Source organism: Nylanderia fulva, unplaced genomic scaffold (genome assembly GCF_048542155.1).
Source record: "Nylanderia fulva isolate GAGA-0341 unplaced genomic scaffold, ASM4854215v1 Scaffold15, whole genome shotgun sequence".
Taxonomy (NCBI): domain Eukaryota; kingdom Metazoa; phylum Arthropoda; class Insecta; order Hymenoptera; family Formicidae; genus Nylanderia; species Nylanderia fulva.
The window spans coordinates 3,807,949-3,828,430 of NW_028189730.1; the positions used below are offsets into that span (position 1 = coordinate 3,807,949).

Here is a 20,482-nt window from a genome sequence, read left to right on the forward strand (position 1 = left end):
TGCCTGATAAGAGATTAACTTGTTTCTGCAGAAATCATTGGGATCAATTAGGATTTTCGTTATACACGATCGCCGGTTGTCGACCGATTAGTTGAAACCGCGACGTGTGTTACGCCTCTGAAATTCTCTAACGGTGATATATCACCGTTAGAAGCTCTCTCTCTCACTCTCACTTACTCAGATCCGGTTTATAATGCAAGAGCGCATCATTGCGGAGCTTGTACGCTAATTCGCGTGTTTAATACGCGGCGTATAGCTGATATATGCTCGACGTGCTCGCAATAATGGCGCTTCCGACTGTTCCTTCGGTATTATTACTAGGGATTTTTTCTGCGGATCCTTCCTTTTTCCCTAGGATTATTATAAATAATTTCGCCGTCCGGAATTTTGGCTCCAAAAGACAATATTGACGAAGAGCTGCTGCGAGCGAGCGCGCGAGGTTGATTAAGGTTTTCCTTGTATTTCATATTGTAATCTTAACCGAAACAAGAGCCATGTTTGCAGAGTATTTTCTACGCCACGAAATATACCTAGGTTCTCGTTATTAATTCGCCGCCTCTTGTGCGCCCGTCTGCGCCCTTATACCGATACGGTTAGATGAGGAAGCGAGTGGAATTATTATTTTATTGCCGGTATAAAGATTACGCGAAATTAGTCGAGATGATTTAGGATCGCGATCGCGAGATCTCTTCCATCTCTCGCGCTGAGCTCTCTTATACAGCCGCGGGAGAGAGCGGATAGAGATATTCTGCGTTTAATCTTGTTTTAATCCTTGGCTTCCCGATGAATGTACAGTTGGGATTAATGGATCGCGAAAATATCGCCGCGATTACACTTGTATTATGGCGGCTCGGAAGGATACGGCGTTCGATACCACCCACGCAGTTCCGGAAATACGGTCTCGAGCGCGAAGGGGCACCGGAAATCGCGTTCGAGAGAAAAAAGAAGATGCAAACCCCTCGAGTCGCGATAAACCGAGGAACGGTTCTCTTATTGAGAGTATATGCTATATACGTACATGTGTATATATACATACACACACAAAGTGTCCCATTTTAATTAATATTGAGTGCAGCTGCTAGTTGCAAATTACACACTTTTTCTGAAAAACAACTGTGTTTCCTTTTTATACCGATTCTTTCATTATTTTTTTCACAAATGTATTTTAAAGCGAAATCATCGAAAAATGAATGTTTTATGATATTTTTTATATAAAATTGTGTCAAATTAAAATAGGAAATTGCTTGTACATTTTTTGGTCATTCTACCTTTATATGCCGAATATTTGCGAGAAATCGATTTATATAAAATAATTTATATTTTTTATTTTTAAATTTATATTATTTATATAAAAATATTAGGATAGTTCCATAAAATAAAACTAGTTTAGCCTTTAAATGAGCTTGAAAAAAATTATCTTAATTAAAATTTAAAATTATCAACTTTTTTCCTTTCGAAACCTTTTAATTTTTATATAAAATATTTTCTCATAGTCGCATGTTCCATTATATTAATTAAAATGGAAAACATCCATTTTCTATATATATATATATAAATTATGGATTTAAAAAAATTAAATAAGAACATAAAATAAGAGGGAACGAACTCCAGAAGATTGACATGTATGATAGAAGCTTAGCTAGGATGCCTCCATTCGGCTTCGCTGAAATGTTGGAAGAAACGCGGCAAGATATGTGGGAGAAGCGAGCTATCGCACACAGGGGAGGATGCAAAAACTCGTACATCACGGGTTATCGCTTGTTTTAGGACGCCGAACAACCAGACGCCAAATCGGAGCCCGTTAGGGGTTCGATTCGTTATATCGTACAATATATATCGTTGAATGGTGCGCATTCTTTGTTTAGCTACACCTTTTGCTTTTCCCTTCCTTTGTTGTTCAAAAAGTTTCCTCTGAAAAAATTTCAATATACATTCGTTCAATTCTACACACCCTTGTGTTTTCACCGAAGCTAAAAGGCATAAAAATGCTAGTATAAATAATTTTTTAAAATACGCTGCTCTTTCGCGCTGCTTTAAAACAGTTTCCTACTTTGAGTTACATCCTCCTTAACAGATGTTTGCGTACAATAATCGGATCCGCGAATATTGCAAGCATGCGGAGCATTCGGGCACCGAAAGGTTGAAATATCTTAAGTCCAAGTATGTCTGCAATTCTTCCTGTCAATGCACAACTCTCATCTTTTTATCAAGTGACAAGTTTATCTTAGTTGCTGGTTATCAAAGTTATTTTTCGGAGAAGAGCTTCGACACATTTTAAATACACTGAAAAAATTTTATTGAATTTTTATATTGCCGTAGTTCTGTTTTACCGACTTTAAGTTAGGTTAGGTTCACTTTTTATTGAATATTCTCTGATTGAAAAATCCTCTGCAATGAAAGTACTGATAATAATGAATGGGAAGCGCTGTCCAGCAACTAATTTTTGCTGTTTTATGCCTTCGATTCCGCACGCAAAAATACATACATAATTAATTCAAGTACGAATCTTTTGATACAGGCTTTTAATCTCATTTTTATGATTTCTGTATTATTCGTTCATGTCATTTCTATTAGGAGCGTCATATTTTGTGCACAAATAAATTGCAGAACTTTTGTATTAAATAATTATTGTTATGAGCTGATGCAAGAGGCTGATAAAAAATTGTAATTTCTTAATTTTTTTAATTATTTTTTTTTTTATACGAAATTACAACACTGCCCGTTTATTATTATCAGTACTTTAATTGTGGAGAAGGATTTTTCCATCTGTATAGCCAATAAAAAGAAAAGTCCTTAAACTCAAAGTCGGTAAAACAGACATGGTCAGCATTCCCTTAATAAGATTGATTTGATATGAAAAAATATTTATTAATTTAATATTTTTTTAGTGTATTTAATAAAAATATCATATATAGGAACCTTTAAATTCTTATTGTTAAATATTTAAAATTGCCTCGGGTTAGCAGCAGGGTTCATCGACAGAAGGGTTAATTTATTTGTTCGTCTTCCGGGGCAAAAAGGCCGGTCCGATAATTTTGTCGCGGACGTTTCTTTATTATCTATATCCGACCCGGAATCGTCGACGATGCGAAATCTCGTCCAAGGGGGATAAAAAGGGACGAGAAGACATCTTTGCCTCCTCCTTCTCTCGACTCGTTCGCGCCCTTCGAACTTTTCCGACCTCGCAAGTCGATCGGCCCTTCCCTTTTCTCCCGGCCGTTTAATATTTCTCTCTTTTCGCCTGATTCCACATTGGTACCCTTCTTCGTAGATTGCGCGACGATTCTCCCCTTTCTCCCTATCTTTCCCTCTCTTTCTCTTGTTCGCTCTTTTCGCTCGATTTCACGGTTGCCGCGACATGGAAGAAAATCGGCAACGATAAGACGCCGATTGTGATGTCTGCGAAGCACTGAATCGGACCGAAGGAAAAAGGAACAGGGCCGATGATTCTCTTCGATTCCGGCGCGTTAAATTCCTGAAATTTCGCCCGTCCTTTTAATTATCGAGACATTGTCGGATTTCACAATTTTCTTATGTTTTCGAGTCCTAAAATGAGAGGTCACAAGGGAACGATCGGAAGTGATCCTCACCGATTTTAATAAACTTATAGAATTGAAAAATATTAGACCCGTATTTTTTTAACCGCGTATCTCGACATTTAGGGGATGAAACACCCATTTGAAACAAATCGGTCTTTTTATTTCTAAATATCGTCAAAACGGTATAAGATATAAAAAAAAATGTTTCAAATAAAAGTTATATGATTTTTAATGTTTTTTGAAACAGTGCAATTAAATTATGGAGACGGGAGAGGGGGAAAATTTGACATTTTTAAAAAATTTGATTACACTGTTTTAAAGAATATTAAAAACCATAAAACTTTTATTTGAAACACTTTTATATCTTTTACCGTTTCGATGGTATTAACTCAAAAATAAAAAAAACCGATTTTTTCAAAGGGCTAGTTTTAAAGGTTTCTATATATAATATTTTTTATTAAATACACTGAAAAAAATATGAAACAAATAAATATTTTTTCACATCAAATAAATGTTATTAGTTTTAAATAAATGATTTAACAGGCAGTATATTGAAATAAATATTTATTCGAATTCAAACAACTTTTTTCAGTGTATTTGAGATGAGTTTCGGAGCTTTTCTCCGAAAAATCACTAAAATATAATGTCGAGATACACGGCTAAAAAAACGCGAGTCTAATATTTTTCAATGCTCTAAAACATATTCCAAGTTCATTAAAATCGGCGAGGGTCACTTCCGACCGTTGTCAGTTGAATGCTGCGGCTTGACGTCGAATGTGTAATTTTTTTATTTTTTTTTCATTTTTTCGTTCCAGCTAGCTCGTCTATTAAGATGCTGATTCGATAAAAACAACTGTTGGACGCTGCTGGCGAACGACATTTTCGTTTTCATGTAAAATATACGTTCAACTACCGCTCGACGGTCGCCGCGTGGAGAGTTTTTTAATCTGCCGGATAAACTTTCCGATCTGATGTCGTTCGTCGACTGAGAGAGAGCCCGACTTCGTCAGAACTTCCGGTCTTTCCCTTGTACACGGGATGTATCTCCTTACGCCACTACTTACGCGAACTTTTCCGCGGAGCTTTAAGGAGGCCGAAGTTTGATCCTTCTTTTGCTGAGAGAAAGGGGGCAGGAAGTCGTTTAAGATTAATGTGTTCTTCTTAGGTTGCTCCTCTGCGACTTGAACGGGGATTGCCATCCTACTAACAAGGGAACAAACTGGGAAGTTTTGATTTCAATGAAACTTGGAAAATATGTAGAGTAGCTTGTTAGAGAGAGAAAAAAAATTCGGTATCAAAATGTGCGCCGCGTTATTATAAAATATTTAAAAATCTTGTCCCCTCTTGATAGCTGTTGCCAACAATTTTTAATCTGACGCGACGTATGAGTTTCATGAACCTTCCAAAATGAAATTTTTCCTTCTTGTTAATTCACGAAAGCTCGCTTGTCTAAAGGCGGAAGAATTTCTCTGATGTATGTCGAAACACAAACAAGGTAAACGTCAAGGCGTTGCACAATAATGCAATTATGAGCGGAGCATCACGTTCCGCTTGACATCGTGCTACTAACAATAAGATGGACTTTGTAATATTATAAAATAGAGAAATGATCGATCGTGCGACTACCATCTTTCTCTGCAACTTCCTGACTCTTTTAGTTTACTTCTTCATTTTATTTTTATTTTTGCGAAATTTTGTATGATAATTAATAATATTTAAAGAGTCAAGATTTTAAAAATGCAATAATTACACTTTTTTTGAGATTTTGGAATTTGGAAGATTTTTAATTGTAGACGCGATTGTAAAAAGAAAAATATGTAATATCATTTCAAAATATTTTTTATTGTCATATAAAATTTCGAAAGAAAATTTATTAATTACAGTTTTTTTAAAGATTTCGAAATTTGAAAAATTTTAAATTAAAACTCGATTGCAAGAGGAAAAAAATAAGGAAAAAATTATATCATATTATATATTGATCATGTTTTTTTAACTTTTTAAAAAAACATGATCAATATATAATATGATATAATTTTCTCCTTATTTTTTTCCTCTTGCAATCGAGTTTAATTTATTTTAAATTTTTAAAAAAACATGATCAATATATAATATGATATAATTTTCTCCTTATTTTTTCCCTCTTGCAATCGAGTTTAGTTTATTTTAAATTTTTAAAAAAACATGATCAATATATAATATGATATAATTTTCTCCTTATTTTTTCCCTCTTGCAATCGAGTTCAATTTAAAATTTTTCAAATTTCGAAATCTCTAAAAAACCTGTAATTAATAAATTTTCTTTCGACTTTTCGAAATTTTATATAACAATTAAAAATATTTTAAAATAATATTACATATTTTTCTTTTTACAATCGCGTCTACAATTCAAAATCTTCCAAATTCCAAAATCTCAAAAAAAGTATAATTATTGCATTTTCAAAATCTCGACTCTTTAAATATTTTCTTTGAAAAGTTTACGGCATATTTGCGTCCTCTAGTTTTTCTTCCCGTCACAAAGATTGGAAATTGAATATTTATTATTGCCGCCTGTGTGCTTGCAGAACGGACGGGCCAGTAGCGAGAGCAGCGAGGACGGAGCCGGAAGTAGCGCGAGCACTTCGCGAGGAGTCGGAAGTGGATTCGGTCTCGCCGGCGGCTGCACAGGCGGATGGCGCAGCGTCTTCGGCGCAGTTTCAGGTCGAGAACTCAGACTGTACGAGTGCGCGCCTTGGAGTCCGGAGGCCTGGGCTTCACCGAGCATTACCTGTCCCCTCATCGCGACACGGTAAGGAAGAGCAAGGGAAAGAGAAAGAGCCCTTTACAATATTTACAATTTTAAACAAAGATATACGATCCTCCTCCTCTGCTCGTTCCTCAAATTCTGCTTTTATAACATCCAAGAAGGCGCGACGCCGGGCGCTCTTTTTCAGATATTTTTCCTTCGTACTTAAAACTTTTGTACTCTCAAGATGAAAAACTTGAAATAAAACTTCTTGATTACACGGACATTATTTTGAAGAATTAGCCTTTAACTTATTTTACGATTTGTATTATTATTCTCGTGTAATATATATTTTTTTAAGACTGATGAGGTGGATTGTAACGATAATTTTGATATCAGATTCTTCGGCCAACTTATTAGAATCGATTTTTTTTCTCAGCGAAAATATCAAAGGAGGTCATCCATTTTTTTTTCTGTTGTGTTTCTTCGTAATAAGTAAGTCTTAAATTAAAATTTTATCAAAGTAAACTCTACGTGAAATTAACTGAAGAATGGAATTTCATTAATTATATTTAAACTCCATATATAGTTTAATTTGCCAAGGGCTCTTTTTTAATTGCTTATAATCCGGAAATTATGAATGTTTTTCCACACAAAAAAAGGAGAATCTAGAAATTGGACAAAGAATCTGTTATTAAAAGAAGATGGTTCTGGACAATCTGAAAGAACTCGTTAACTTTCTCGCGACGTTTACTGTCAGTGTTTGCTGTTATTTAAATAAATTATATAGATGATCATTTAGATAAAATTTGGGCGTCATCATATCTTTATATAAATAATAGAAATATGTATTATCTATATCTGCATCTTAAATAAAAAAAAGTGTTATGTTTACTAAATTATCTTTCATTTTTTATACTTGTGCTTACATAAGCGGTCTTAAAATAATATTATCTGAAAGTTATCTAGATGAGTCGCCATATATAATTTTATCCTTTTTCTAGATAGATTTAAAACAAAATTATCTTTCTCTTATCTAAGATAAATTTACATATTTTCATCTCATCTTTATCTAAGCACAACACACTGTTTACTGTTTAAAGGTACGGTTTAAAGGGCTTTTTATGTATCGCTCATCGCTTTTCGGCGATAAAAAAGTCATCTTTATCACATATAGTCTCACATATTCCGCATGTATAAACATTCTCAATCTACAAAAAAATATTTAATTTAATTCAATGCTTTCATGCTGTTACTTACACTTTGATTATCCATTTGATTTATAAATTTTGATGCAGCGACGAGAATTAAGGCTGTTTCGATGCAGCGAAGAAAATTAGTTTCGATGTAGCGACATTTACACTGCAGTGTCTTTCACACTTGTTAATATCGCTTATAGTTAGAAAAATCCAACTACAAAATCATGTCGCTAGCGATTACGTGACGTCATTATATCGCCGAAAACGAGCGACACATGAAAAAGCACCTTAATATATCGATTCTCTTCGGAATATCTCGACATTCGTTTCTCGTCGTGTAAATGTCGCTGCATCGAAACAGCCTTAATTTTCTTCGCTGCATCGAAACAGCCTTAATTCTCGTCGCTGCATCGAAACAGCCTTAATTCTCGTCGCTGCATCGAAACAGCCTTAATCCTCGTCGCTGCATCGAAACAGCCTTAATTCTCGTCGCTGCATCGAAACAGCCTTAACTCTTGCCTCGCTGCATTGAAACAGCCTTAATTCTCGTCGGGGTTCGTCCACTTATGGACCAAAATGGCGTAACAAACCGCTATCGCGGTCATTAACGCGACGATTCACGTATCCGCACGACGATTCGACGTATCGACTGCGGTACGTGAGAGAGCGGAAACGTGCTTTCGAGTGAAACGGGCCACGTATCGCGCCACCTACAAACCGCGTCACGTTGTAGCACGTATACGATTTCACACTGGTTGGTGTGCAAAGGGATGGGGCATCCGGTTCGATATGTACTTAAAAATTCGAGTCGAATCCAATAACATCAGTTACGTTCGAATTTTAGATTGAGTGCAAGTTTCAAGCATTTTCTACCTTAAAAAATCGACAAATATTTTCAGAAGTAATTTTCGAACTTTAAAATAGAAAAAATCTATATATATATATATAAATTATTTAATCATAAAAGATTGATATATAGAAAATATTGTTTTTTTACAGAGTACGTATAGAGAGTTTGAATCTTATCTAGGTTTGAGGTTCTATATTTTTTTCTAAATAATCGCAGAGAGTTTATGAAGCCATGCAAACAAATTGAAACCTACTTTTAAGATAATTATCTCGATTTTATAATTCACCTTAATTTGCAACTAACATCTGTTCCTTGATAATCACGCAAGCTTAATAAAGTTATTATAATAATTTACAATAAAATAATTAATTTTAAAAAAGTCAGTTTAAAAAGAAATCTCCAAAAGTCACTGTGCGTTAAAATAATTAATTAAAAAAAAAAAAAAAAAAAAAATAGATATCGGTTTAGAAAATTTTCCAAGTCAGACGAGACTATCTCTGTATCGCGTGCACGCGGGAAATTAAGCGTGAAAAATTCACCGATGTCGCGTGCGCGAGGAAGCGACGTCGCAGGACGAGCTACTCCCGATGGAGCGACTATACAACGACTGTACGAGAGAGAATACACGGAGTTGGAGGTTGATCGTGGGGCTTCACAATATCCTGTCTCTCGCGCGTGTAGAAAAATTCATCCGCGCGAAAAGCGACACATATAAAGGTAAACAACCCCTCCATTATCAAATGATAATGGCGTCGGATTACAACGGTTAGCGATTAGTTCGTTAGACCGCTGTTTTAATTAAGACTATTACACGTCCGGTCGCGTGATGTCATCATTGCGACACTCGTTACGTGCGTGGCTCGCGAAATCGTTTCATCCCCCTAACCCCCACCCCTTCACCCCCCACCCCTCCGTTCTGATGCGCGCGATTCGTTTTGCAATCATCCGACGTCACATCCGATGCTAATCACGAACGCGTCGCTCGACCGTGTACGGATGAGCGTAAATTTGAGCTTTCAACATCTAATTATTCGCCGCGCTGTTTCGAATTATTCGAGGTGAATCCAGGCGAGGAGGAGATTATGGGAGGTGTCATCCTCTCCCGGATCCATCGAAACTCATCGTCGGCTTTATGACTCGAAATAATATATTCGCGAAAAACGCGTACCAGGGAGTATCGATATCTCATTCTTCCGAAGTTACACGCAAAAACTATAGGTATTTCTTCGATGCTAGCTCTGGGTGTATCGCTCTGTATTCAAAGTTAGAAGGATTCCACCCGAATGACGATACCTCGGGCGATATTTCTCCGAGAGAGATGTCTTTCTATATCCATGTACTTATATGTCGTATTCTCGCGTGATGGAAAATGTTTCTCAAACGTCAAATTCGTCGAGAAATGGATCGCGTCTGCGAACGTCTAACGTCAAATTTGTCGAGAAACAACGAGCGGAGAAAAAAGTTTCTGCACCCCCGAACTTTAATTTACGAAATATAATAAATTGATTTTCTTTATTCTCGAAATTTATCTCTATTTTTTTTTTTTTTTTTTTGGAATTTAAAAGTGTTGCTCGAGTCTAGGAAATATTCTATGAAAATTATAAACTCATCGGAACAATCTGCAAACAATCATAAAGTCTATTTTCGAAAGTTACACAACGACATCATCGGAAACGTTAATATGTAATGTGCGCGCAAGAATTCCATCGGGATGTCGATAACGAGATTTTACACGGATGAATAAGCCGGTGTTTAAACAAATGCATCGATCGAACGTTTATTAATTCCACGTAACGTCCTTTCGCAATCATTGCGGCCATGCTGCACGCACTAATCACGATTGGTTTCGGTTTTCATGGCGGATTGCTGGCTTGGTAAATAACCGAGTGAACAAATATCTCGACAGAGCATTTGTCAATAACAGGCTGAAATTAATAGGACGATAATACAGATTAGAGATCTTGTTAGAGAGATATTAATGTAATATAATATCAATATTTGTAGCATCAAATATACATCTCTACAAGACAATTGTGGATTTTTTTTGGAAAAAATTGCCTCTGATAGATTCATAGTTCAATGAATTTTAAGCGAAATATTTTTTCAACAATTTTTCAAAGGGAAGATAAAAATTCGAAAAATGTACCTAATATTTTCACTATAACATAATGCGACAAACAAAACCTCAATTGACAATAATAGGTTGAAATTAATAGGATGATAATATAGATTACAGATCTGGTTAGAGAGATATTAATGTAATACAATATTAATTTGTAACATCGAATACATATGTGTTACATTTCGAACAATTTTACGATTTAAGCAAAATATTATTTTTAATTGTGTAGAAACTTGGGGAGAAGAAAATTTGGAAAAATATAATATTTTCTCTATAGAATGATGAGATAAACAGAAGCTGAATTGAATTGCGAAATGTAATTTTTGAAATAAGGGGATATTTCTTTCTCCCTTTCGCTCTTATAATATGAAATTACAGCGACAGAGGCGTTTTGTGTCGCCCGAAGGCGATGAGCATGAATTTAATTAAACGTTTGTTTATTTATCTAAACAAATGAGTCTCGATTCGATCTGTAATGGCGCTTGATACATAATATATCGCATTGCCATTACAGAAATACCGCCGTTCCCGCAGTTATTTTTTCCCAGTATTTATCGCGACGACGACCCGTTTTCGGTCTCTTCCACCTCTCTATCTCTCGATATCAGCGTACAATCGATTTCAACGTCTCATTCTCTCCGGACGTTTATGTATCTATCTGCCCGCTTTATTTATTTATTTGTCCACTCGAACGGATTGCGATCGTCGTATTAATATACGTTCGAATGCAATCGATTTATTTAGACGTTGTTTATTTACTCGCAAGCGCACGCGGATGTTTATTCAGCCTCAACGTCGCGTCGAGATAAACGCGGGCTGGTCGCGAGAGAACGCGCGTGTTGTTGTACCAAGATTGATTCCAGTTGCAATCGCTTCGAGACGTTCTCAGATATTGTTTATGGATCGAGAGGGATGCTCGAAAACACATAAAACTCGACGATCCGGCCGGTTGTCACCAAATTTTGAATATTTTTTTAGAGAAAAATTCACGTATCCTTTGGCAAAGTTAAGAAAAAATTCATATTAATTATATTAATTATATTAATTTTAATTAATATTAATTATGTTAATTAAAATGTTAATAAAATATTAATTAATATTAATTAAAAAAAATATATATATATACATATATATATATATATATATATATATAATATATGATATACATATATATATATATATATATAATATAATATAATATATATATATATAAATATATATATATATAATATATATTACAAGTAAAATCTTTAAAGAACATTTATTTATCATTGGGAAATATTAAAACCCTTTAGTGCCTGACGTGTCATATTTGACACGTTTACTTTAGATTATTCTTAAAACGCATCAATTTATAATTGAAATTTTTTATCGCGCCCGTTCAATTAATCAATCCCAAATAAGTTGTAAATATTAAAAAATCCCGCTCTGTGTCGCTAGAAATCGCCAGAAATCCAATATGGCGGCAGCATTTCTTAATCCGAAATCTGAGTCTCGGATGACTTAAAGGATTAAGAATTCATGTTTTCATGTGAATATGTATTTTTGCGTATATATTATTCCGAAATATAATTATTACATCCATGACCTGTAAGCGTCATGAATGATTAAAGATTGATTTATTTTTTCAAAGACAGTGTGTCAAGCATTTGCCACTCTTTTCGGAATGTTTCGCGCGCTAGGCGGATATTTCTCTGGAAATGTTACTGCTTTTCTGCAGAAAACGCCGCTTCAATTTACTGCTCCAATCGTGAATCTCATTTACGGGACTCAGCATCGCGGAAAGCGGCTTACAAAAAATTTAAAGGAGCTTTAGTTTTAAAGCTGACTTCGAGATAATTTGTGTCGCGAACTACACGTTAAAGTCCACTTTAAATCTCGACTAACTTGAAATTCCTCGAGCAAAACCGTTTCCCGCGCGCGTCGCCGTCGTCCAGGAATTATCTCTTGCTTCTTTAAACCGTCGCCGTGTTGCGATAGAATAATTAATCGTATGGAATAATTAATGGATCGGCTAATGGCTTTCCATTCCACGGAATTATGCACGCTCCAAAATAACGCTTCAAAATAATCAAATTAATTTTGGTAAGCAACCCTTATAATGTTGTAAGATACATTTTACTTTATCATTTACAATGTAACATATGAGCAAATTTGAAATTATACATTTATACCATTTTTTTATAGAGAAAAAAAGTAGAAAAAGAAATTATAATTGTATTACAATATATTACCATTATATAATTAGCAGAATTAATATTAATAACGCAGAAATGGAATTCAAAAAATTTATTATATACATATTCTTGTAAATTTTTTAAATTCAATTTCTGTGTTATTAATATTAATTCTGCTAATTATACAATCGTAATATATTATATTTTTTTCAGCGAATTATATATGTATTGTATATATATAATTTGTTGAAAAAAATTACATATATATATATATATATATATATATGTAAAATTATACGTACAATATATAAAATATCTACTGCATCTAATCTTCGATGTTTAATTAAATACTTTTTTTTTTGCAATTTGCATTGTTGTAAATACATTGAGGATTAAACTCCGCCTTTTGTAAAGCATTAATGGACCGTGTTTAATCTTTAGCATTAGAGAGAGAGAGAGAGCGAGAATAGGTCGGCGTCTCTCTCTCACATGCGAATAATGGGGCGAGGCAACGTGAAGATTTTCATATAGCTACGTCTTCTCAAGGACGTGGCTGCTCAAAAGCCACGTCCATTAATCCGCGAGAAAACGTGGCGCTTCATTATTTACATCCGCAGAACTTCGCTTCGCGGTCTTGCTTACACGGCGCGCGCCGTCGCCCGCCATTTAAACTGTCGCCGCGTCCGGACGCGGTGATTAACCGAGCGGGTGATCGTAATTAACGGCCCGGCACGGCGCCTACGAAACTTAAGGACCGTGACCGTGCAATCTTCTCGGATCACGAAGCACACCGCAAGCCGCCGCCGGGGCTTATTTCGGGATCGTATACCGAGGGATTCACGTTTCGGGACATTTCAGTCTTCCATTAGGTTGATTGAAGTTGGTACTTCTTCTTTCTTCATTTTTTTAAAGCTTGTTGAGTGTGTGTACGCCAGATTTTAATTAAAGGATACTCGGTATGCACTAAGAGACTTTAAATCGTTAAATTAAATTAATTGGCTCTTATATGTAAAAGAACTCGAAAACGATTTTATCCCTCATAAAAATTTCCATGATAAAAATATGTACATTTGAGAGGATGCTGACCATGTCTGTTTTATCGACTTTGAGGCTTCAAGGGCTTTTTTTTTATTGGCTATACAGATTGAAATATCCTTCTCCATAATTAAAATACGGATAATAATCGGAACGGGGAGCGCTGTAATTTTGTATAAAAAACAGTAAAAGTTAAAAAATTATAGTTTTTTTTATTGGTCTCTTGCATCAGCTCATAACAATACTTATTTAATACAAAAGTTTTGCAGTTTATTTGTGCACAAAATATGGCACTCCCAATAGAGATGACATGAAAGAATAATACAGAAGTAAGAAAAATGAGATTAAAAGCCTGTCAATCAAAAGATTCAAGTGCTTGAATTATTAATTATGTATGTATATTTGCGTAGGAAATGGATGTCGAGGCATAAAATAGCAAAATTAGTTGCAGGACAGCGCTCCCCATTTATTATTATCAGTATTTTTATTGTGGAGAATTTTTCAATCTGTATATTTAATAAAAAGTTAACCTAACCTAACTTAAAGTCGGTAAAACAGAACTACGGCAGCATCCTCTTAATCACATTAATACAATTTTAAAAAAAATTTCAAGATTAAAAAAAAAGTTTATTTAAAAAATATTATTTTGTGTTCTTATAAAATTTTTTTTATATATTCTTGAATAAGCAAAATGTCATTTTAAATATAAAGAATAGTTTTAGCTTTTAAAATTATTTCTAGGCTGCAATTAAAAACTAAATTGGCCTAAATGTCTTTTGTATACATGCGTGTAAAGTTTCACCCAAATTAAAATTTTCTAATTTGCAAGGTTCCCTTGAGACACTATAATTTAAAAAATAGTCACTTCAAGTTCTCATAATTATCTACAATGAAACGACAAGAGGAATAAAGAAGAATGTAATGTTCTGTATTATATTTTTCTTGCGCTCGTTCTCTTTTGTTCTAGCTAAGAAGATAATAAAGCTACGCAAAGCTCTTCGGATATCTCGTCTTTCTTTTTTAACGCACGTGTCTCATTTCGTATGATCACCCTCTTCATTTCTACGCGCATCCTATATCTTTCTCTGCATTCGTATTCGCGGATCACACGCGAATCGTGTTCCGTCTTGACGGTTTTGTTTGACAAGGGTTGCCAGGCTCTGATAATTAATCACTTGCTATTAATTAACCGGGAATCGGATCGTTCTTCCTTCTACCGTCGTCTCCTTTTAACCATCCCAACTATAACACTCACACTGGTACTTCCTGCGCGATTAGCGGATGCTTAAGATGATTACGCTCTAGGCTACACGGTTTATTAAATCAAATATTATTCTATATATTATTAATTACAACTTTTTCACGACGTAGTAGGCTTCATATAGTCTATCAAAAATTTGTTTATTTATTTATAATTTATTAAATTTTTAATTATTAATCTTAATTTTTACAACAATTTTTTCTGAAAGTTGCAATATTTTTCCTTAACACTAATTAATTAAAAATCGAAAATTAGAGGCCCAGATCTTCTTTCCTGTCTTTCTATCAAATCTGTTTTATGAAATTCTTACAGGGAAAATTTAATATACATTAATTATGCAGGTGTAATTAATATATAATTTATTAAGATATTTGTGTTGCCCTTCTATTTATTTCTATTCTTCTGCGTATTTTTTTCAACTTGTTTCAATATTCTATTGATTATAGGCGGTGAGAATAAGTCGCGTTTAGGATTTGCTGAGGGTGCTTTTCCGCGATATTCTTATCCGGACTGCTCGTCCTGGAAGAAGTGCGTTAAGCCAGTGTTAGTTCAGTGTAAAAGAAACTTTATCGTGCCTGTCAGCCGCGAGGTAGACGAATGGCGCCCTTAGCACCCTTATCTATCTGCAATTTTTACGCTTAGTCCTCCACCCCCTCCCTCCCTTCATCTCATCCCTGCTGCTTTTTTTTCTCTTCCTTGGCCTTTCCTCTTTTCCTTGGACCTGCATTAATATCTTCTAGAAGAAGCTCAACTCTAATCCGTCAAATCCGAAAAGCCTCACGAAATAAATGTCTACAGGGTAATACATGTGAGCGATCGATATGGGACAGCAAGCTTCGATTCGAAATTTTTATCGAGAGTAATTCCATAATCGATGTATATATCATATAAAGAACGATGAGCTTCGTCTGAGCCTTCGTTCATCATTTTAGGATGAGAATATTTTTGACGGACCTTTCTTATCGACAAACTTCTTCAAATGCAATTGTTTTTCGTATTATCCAACATTTATGTGTTGTATGCAACCTTCAATCATTGAAGAAAAAGAACCAAAAATTAATTTAAAAATATAAAAAATTAAACCATTTTAAACAAACAATTTAAAGATTATAATTAATTTTTTTAATATAAATTAAAATAATATAAATAAATTAAATAACTTTTTCAAATACAAATAATTAAGCTAAATAAATTAATAAACTCTAATATAATTAAATGAAATAAAAAGAACATTAATTAAGGCTTACATTTATTTTATTCGAATCCAATTTTCAATCTTTCTAGATGGATTTCATGTGGAAATATGATGCATATTCCCTAACACACAGAGAGGTCTGATACACTTGCACGTAAATATCCAGAGATTGCTCGTTTCCAATATTCGCCAAGATTAGGCGCGCACGTATTATGGGAAGATTATCTTTTTTCTTCTCACGCGTTTATTTATTATCGGCGACGGTTCGCCCCGCGACCATCAATTCAGATTAGAGCTCGCAACGCAACAGGAATTTTCAAACCACTGTCACATTTTTTTTCTGCACTGCAGATTTATAACACCTATGGTGCTTATATAATGCATCGTCGGAACTGGATATCACGTATTACGACGCGAGAAAAGGCAATATATAGGACCCATGAAATTAGACGCTAAACATTATCTAGGTTAGAATTTAGGGGACGAATATGCAGCAATTTCTTGCACGGTGCGCCAATATTCAGCTCAAGGTTCATACAAGAAATACATAATTTTTCTAAGCTGAACAATTTCCGATTGCGAGTATACTGTCAGTTAAGGAGAGATTTTGCGAGGTGGATCGGCGCCGCCATTTGCCGTTAAGTGCTCGATTGTTGCGAGATGATTCAACATGCAAGCCGGGACTTCGGCGGGAAATCAATTAGCTCTGAAAGTTTCTCGTCGGAAGCGAGAGCCTGATGAGCGACGACGACTAAAGGAATACCTGATACGATGCAAGGAGTGAGCTGAGTGCATTCATCTCTTAAACTACCCTAGATAATTTTTAATTTCCTTCCATCCTCGCGCGGCCTCTCTCTCTCTCTCTCTCCTCGTCGCTGAGTAATTCAGATCTAATTAGCTGCTACAAAGAATGACACCCACTTCTCATTTTTAATTCTTCAATTAGCTGCCGCAGAAACGATGTTTTTCGTCCCGGCCCTTTTGGCGCAATTATGGAGATTGCAAGTAAATAGAATTCCCGATTGAGACGGGATATTGCATTGCTTTTTAAATTGCGGACACGTACTTATCTAGGAATTTAATAGTTAAGCCTTTGTTGAAAAATTGAAAGTAATGTCGCAAATATTATTTATATTGAAGAATTGTAGGAAAGTTTCAAAGAAACAATTGAAAATTAAAATAATGACGCAAAGCTGGTCATTAAAGTGAAAAGAGAGAGAATAAATGGAGCATTCGATGTTTGTTTATTTCTTTTTTCAAAATTGCATTAAACATTGTCTTTTCACAGAAACTTTTTTAATATTTAGAAAGTAATTTTGAAAATGTATTCTATATTATATATATTATTTATTTTAATGAGTTTAAATTGTGATAAATTTACAGTAGACAGCGAATAAAGTTTTTTCATCATAATAATTTCTGAGAAAAAAATGATGCTTGGAAACCTTATTTATAAATATGTCTTATTGAAGGAGATGAATATCTCATAAAAAGTCGGATGTCGATATGGGCCGTTAGCAAGCTTTGATTTTCCTCGTTTTTCTCTTTCAATAAAAGTAACAACTACCGCAAAGGAAAAGCAAAAAGCGCTTCGTTCCATTTACAGATTTACGTTCCGGATTCACTCTTTATTTTTTTTTCAGACTCAGACTATTGTGAATTCATAGTTTTTAAATTTTATATTCATAAATTCTTGTATTTTTTGAATTTCAAATCCTGTGACTCTTTTTTTATCGAATAACAATTATTTGTTTCTAATAATTTAATATATATAAAATTAAAGGTGATTTATTTCTACTACTATATAAAATTTTCTCCTGCAGATTTTATTTATTATTTTGAAAATTTTCATCTCCGAAAGACGAAATAAATTTGCCCTATTATAATCAAACTTAATTTCACTGTCTACATTTTTCTTCTCAGCTTTCATTCCTCTGTTCTTCTTTCTGTTTTCCTCTTTCAACTCTCGGTGGCACACAAATTCTGTTTTTCTCCAATGTTTCTCCCCCTCTCTCAGTTTCTCCTCTTCACGATGTCCAGTGACAAACGGTCGCCTTTCCGCGGCAGCCGGAAGAAAAGCCGGTTCAAAGAGCAGGGAAAACGAACGTTGGAAAAAAAGCGGTGGACATTCCGCAGGGAGAAATATTTTCTAGCGTACGTAACTCATCGAATCTTCCGCATCAGAGGACTCCGGCTGCAAAGAAAAATTCACTAGCGGCGAATTGACTTTTAATTTATTTAAGTATTTATCGCTGAAACATTTTATTTCGGTTTTTTTTTGTCTCCCGCCAAGGGAGTTTGAGTAATTTTGAGAGCGTACTATATTTAGATAAAATACGTGTATAAAGAGACTATTAAAATATTTCACAAGTACTGTCTAAATATTTTCGGTGTTGTTTTAATTTGACGATTTTTCTATTTCACTTTGAGGTTGAAACATTATTGATATTGATGAGTAAATTTATTTGTGTTCGATAATTTTTTTGAAATTGCGTTTAATTTTTATTTCATCTAGAATATGAGTATATTAAACAAATAGTTAATTAATTAATAGTGTATGATTTTTTATTAAAAATCTTTAAATATTTAAATTTAAATATTTTATTATTTGAACTTAATGATTGAAAAAAATTTTCACAATATCAAAAAATATAATGTACATATTTTTTCAAGAGTTATTTTAATTCAAACGTCGGATAGTTAAATCGATCTTTGATATCCTTTTTTAAAAATAATTTTTCTTGCGTTTATTTAATATTACATATTATTTCCCAAATTATTACACATACAAATCCTCCTTATCTCATATATCCTTTAAATTTTCCTTTATTGTCCCTAAATGTAACATGTCTTCGCCGTTCTCGCGTTAGCTTAATAAGATTCATAATTGTCCGCCATAGTAAATTAAAGGTCATAGAGATAGGAGTTAAACTAAGTGGATAAGGGCTAGATAAGAGCGGGTGAAAAAGGGAACAGGCGGAAACGCGGCGGAGGTAGAGAAGAGGGATAGGATGGGATATGAAAGATGAGATCTCGATAATCGAACGGTGAACTGGATCAATTAAATCCTCCGGGGTAGACATTAATTATCGGAGGTGTCGTCGACAGTTTCCGATCGCGCGTGCAATCGAAGTACGATATTCGGAACGAGTTCAGGATTTTGCCCGCAGCGCATCCCGTCCTAACCCCGTCCTAACCCTGTCTCCCTTTGCCTCCCACTCGTTCCACCTTATTTTCCAATTGGTCTCGTTCGAGCCATGTAAGAGACTACTTGTTATATATCGATTTCTATTTCCACCGCGAATAAATTGCCAAATCATTTCATACAAATATGAGACGTCAGCAAAATGTCCATGAGGATATTGGTTTTCAGTCGTTTACATGTGGTTAAATCAATGTTAATTAATATAATGCAACAATTTTGTATATGAAAAAGCATTCACAAAAAGTTAAAAAAATTGGCAATTGATTTTATTTATCACTAGACTCGTTGATGAATAAAATTAAGAGACTCTTACCACATATGTAGTCTCCAGTTTGATCGTGTCAAACCCGATTCAATTTATAAAAAACGTCCGCTTGCGACGTGTTTGTTAATCAATAAAAAGTGTCTCTCATAAAAAATATACGTCAAGTATCGTATATAGATAATAATTCTGTAATAAAAAAAAATAAAAAGTTGACAGTTGATTTTATTTATCACTAGATTTATTGATAAATGAAATTAAAACTCTTACCACATACAGTCTCCAGTCTGATTGTATCAATTTCGTTTCAATTAAAAAAAAATCCGCTCGCGACGTGTTTCTTTCGCCGACGAGCGCGCGACATGTCACGCGAGTCACGTGGCCGAGCTGTCAACTGCTCGCGTGACTCGCGTTCTTAGAGTCACTTGAATGAATCAGCTGTGCGTACGCGCAATGTTTAACCCTTAGGCTCTTTTTTCTTAATGTTTATGTTTTGAAAAAAAATGGAACAAATTATAGTTCACTTTTGTCAAATTTACATAAACATGTTGAATGGCTATCATTGCAGAGATTGCATTGATTGCCTTGGCAATTGGCAGTAAATTCTCATCGACGGTAATCGGTAAATATAATTGTGACTGACAAGTGCGAGTATCAATAGATTTGTGCTGAAAATCGACATTCATCATGACGGGATCTCGGGTCTTAATCGGATTCTTTGTGATTTAATATCTTGTTCTATTTCTGTTACCAATCGTTATTATTTTCGAGGTTGAATGACATTTTAATTGCACGCTTATACATATACATATGTGGCGTTTTCAGGATATAGTGAGCTAATTTTGATTTGAATAATAAATGTTGAAGTATGTAGGTGTTTATGTTTATATATGCGTGTTTAATAAATTCAACTTG

General features: G+C 34.4%; 1 protein-coding gene across 4 annotated transcripts in view; it reads left to right on the plus strand.

Moving 5' to 3' along the window:
• Syn1 (Syntrophin-like 1) overlaps positions 1–20,482 on the plus strand; it is a 343,519-nt gene that overhangs the window by 307,047 nt on the left and 15,990 nt on the right. For all 4 annotated transcript variants that reach the window (XM_029318793.2, XM_029318791.2, XM_029318792.2 and 1 more), the window contains one exon: positions 6,101–6,324. In XM_029318793.2, the coding sequence (XP_029174626.1) occupies positions 6,101–6,324 (224 nt within the window). The remainder of the gene's footprint in view (positions 1–6,100; positions 6,325–20,482) is intronic.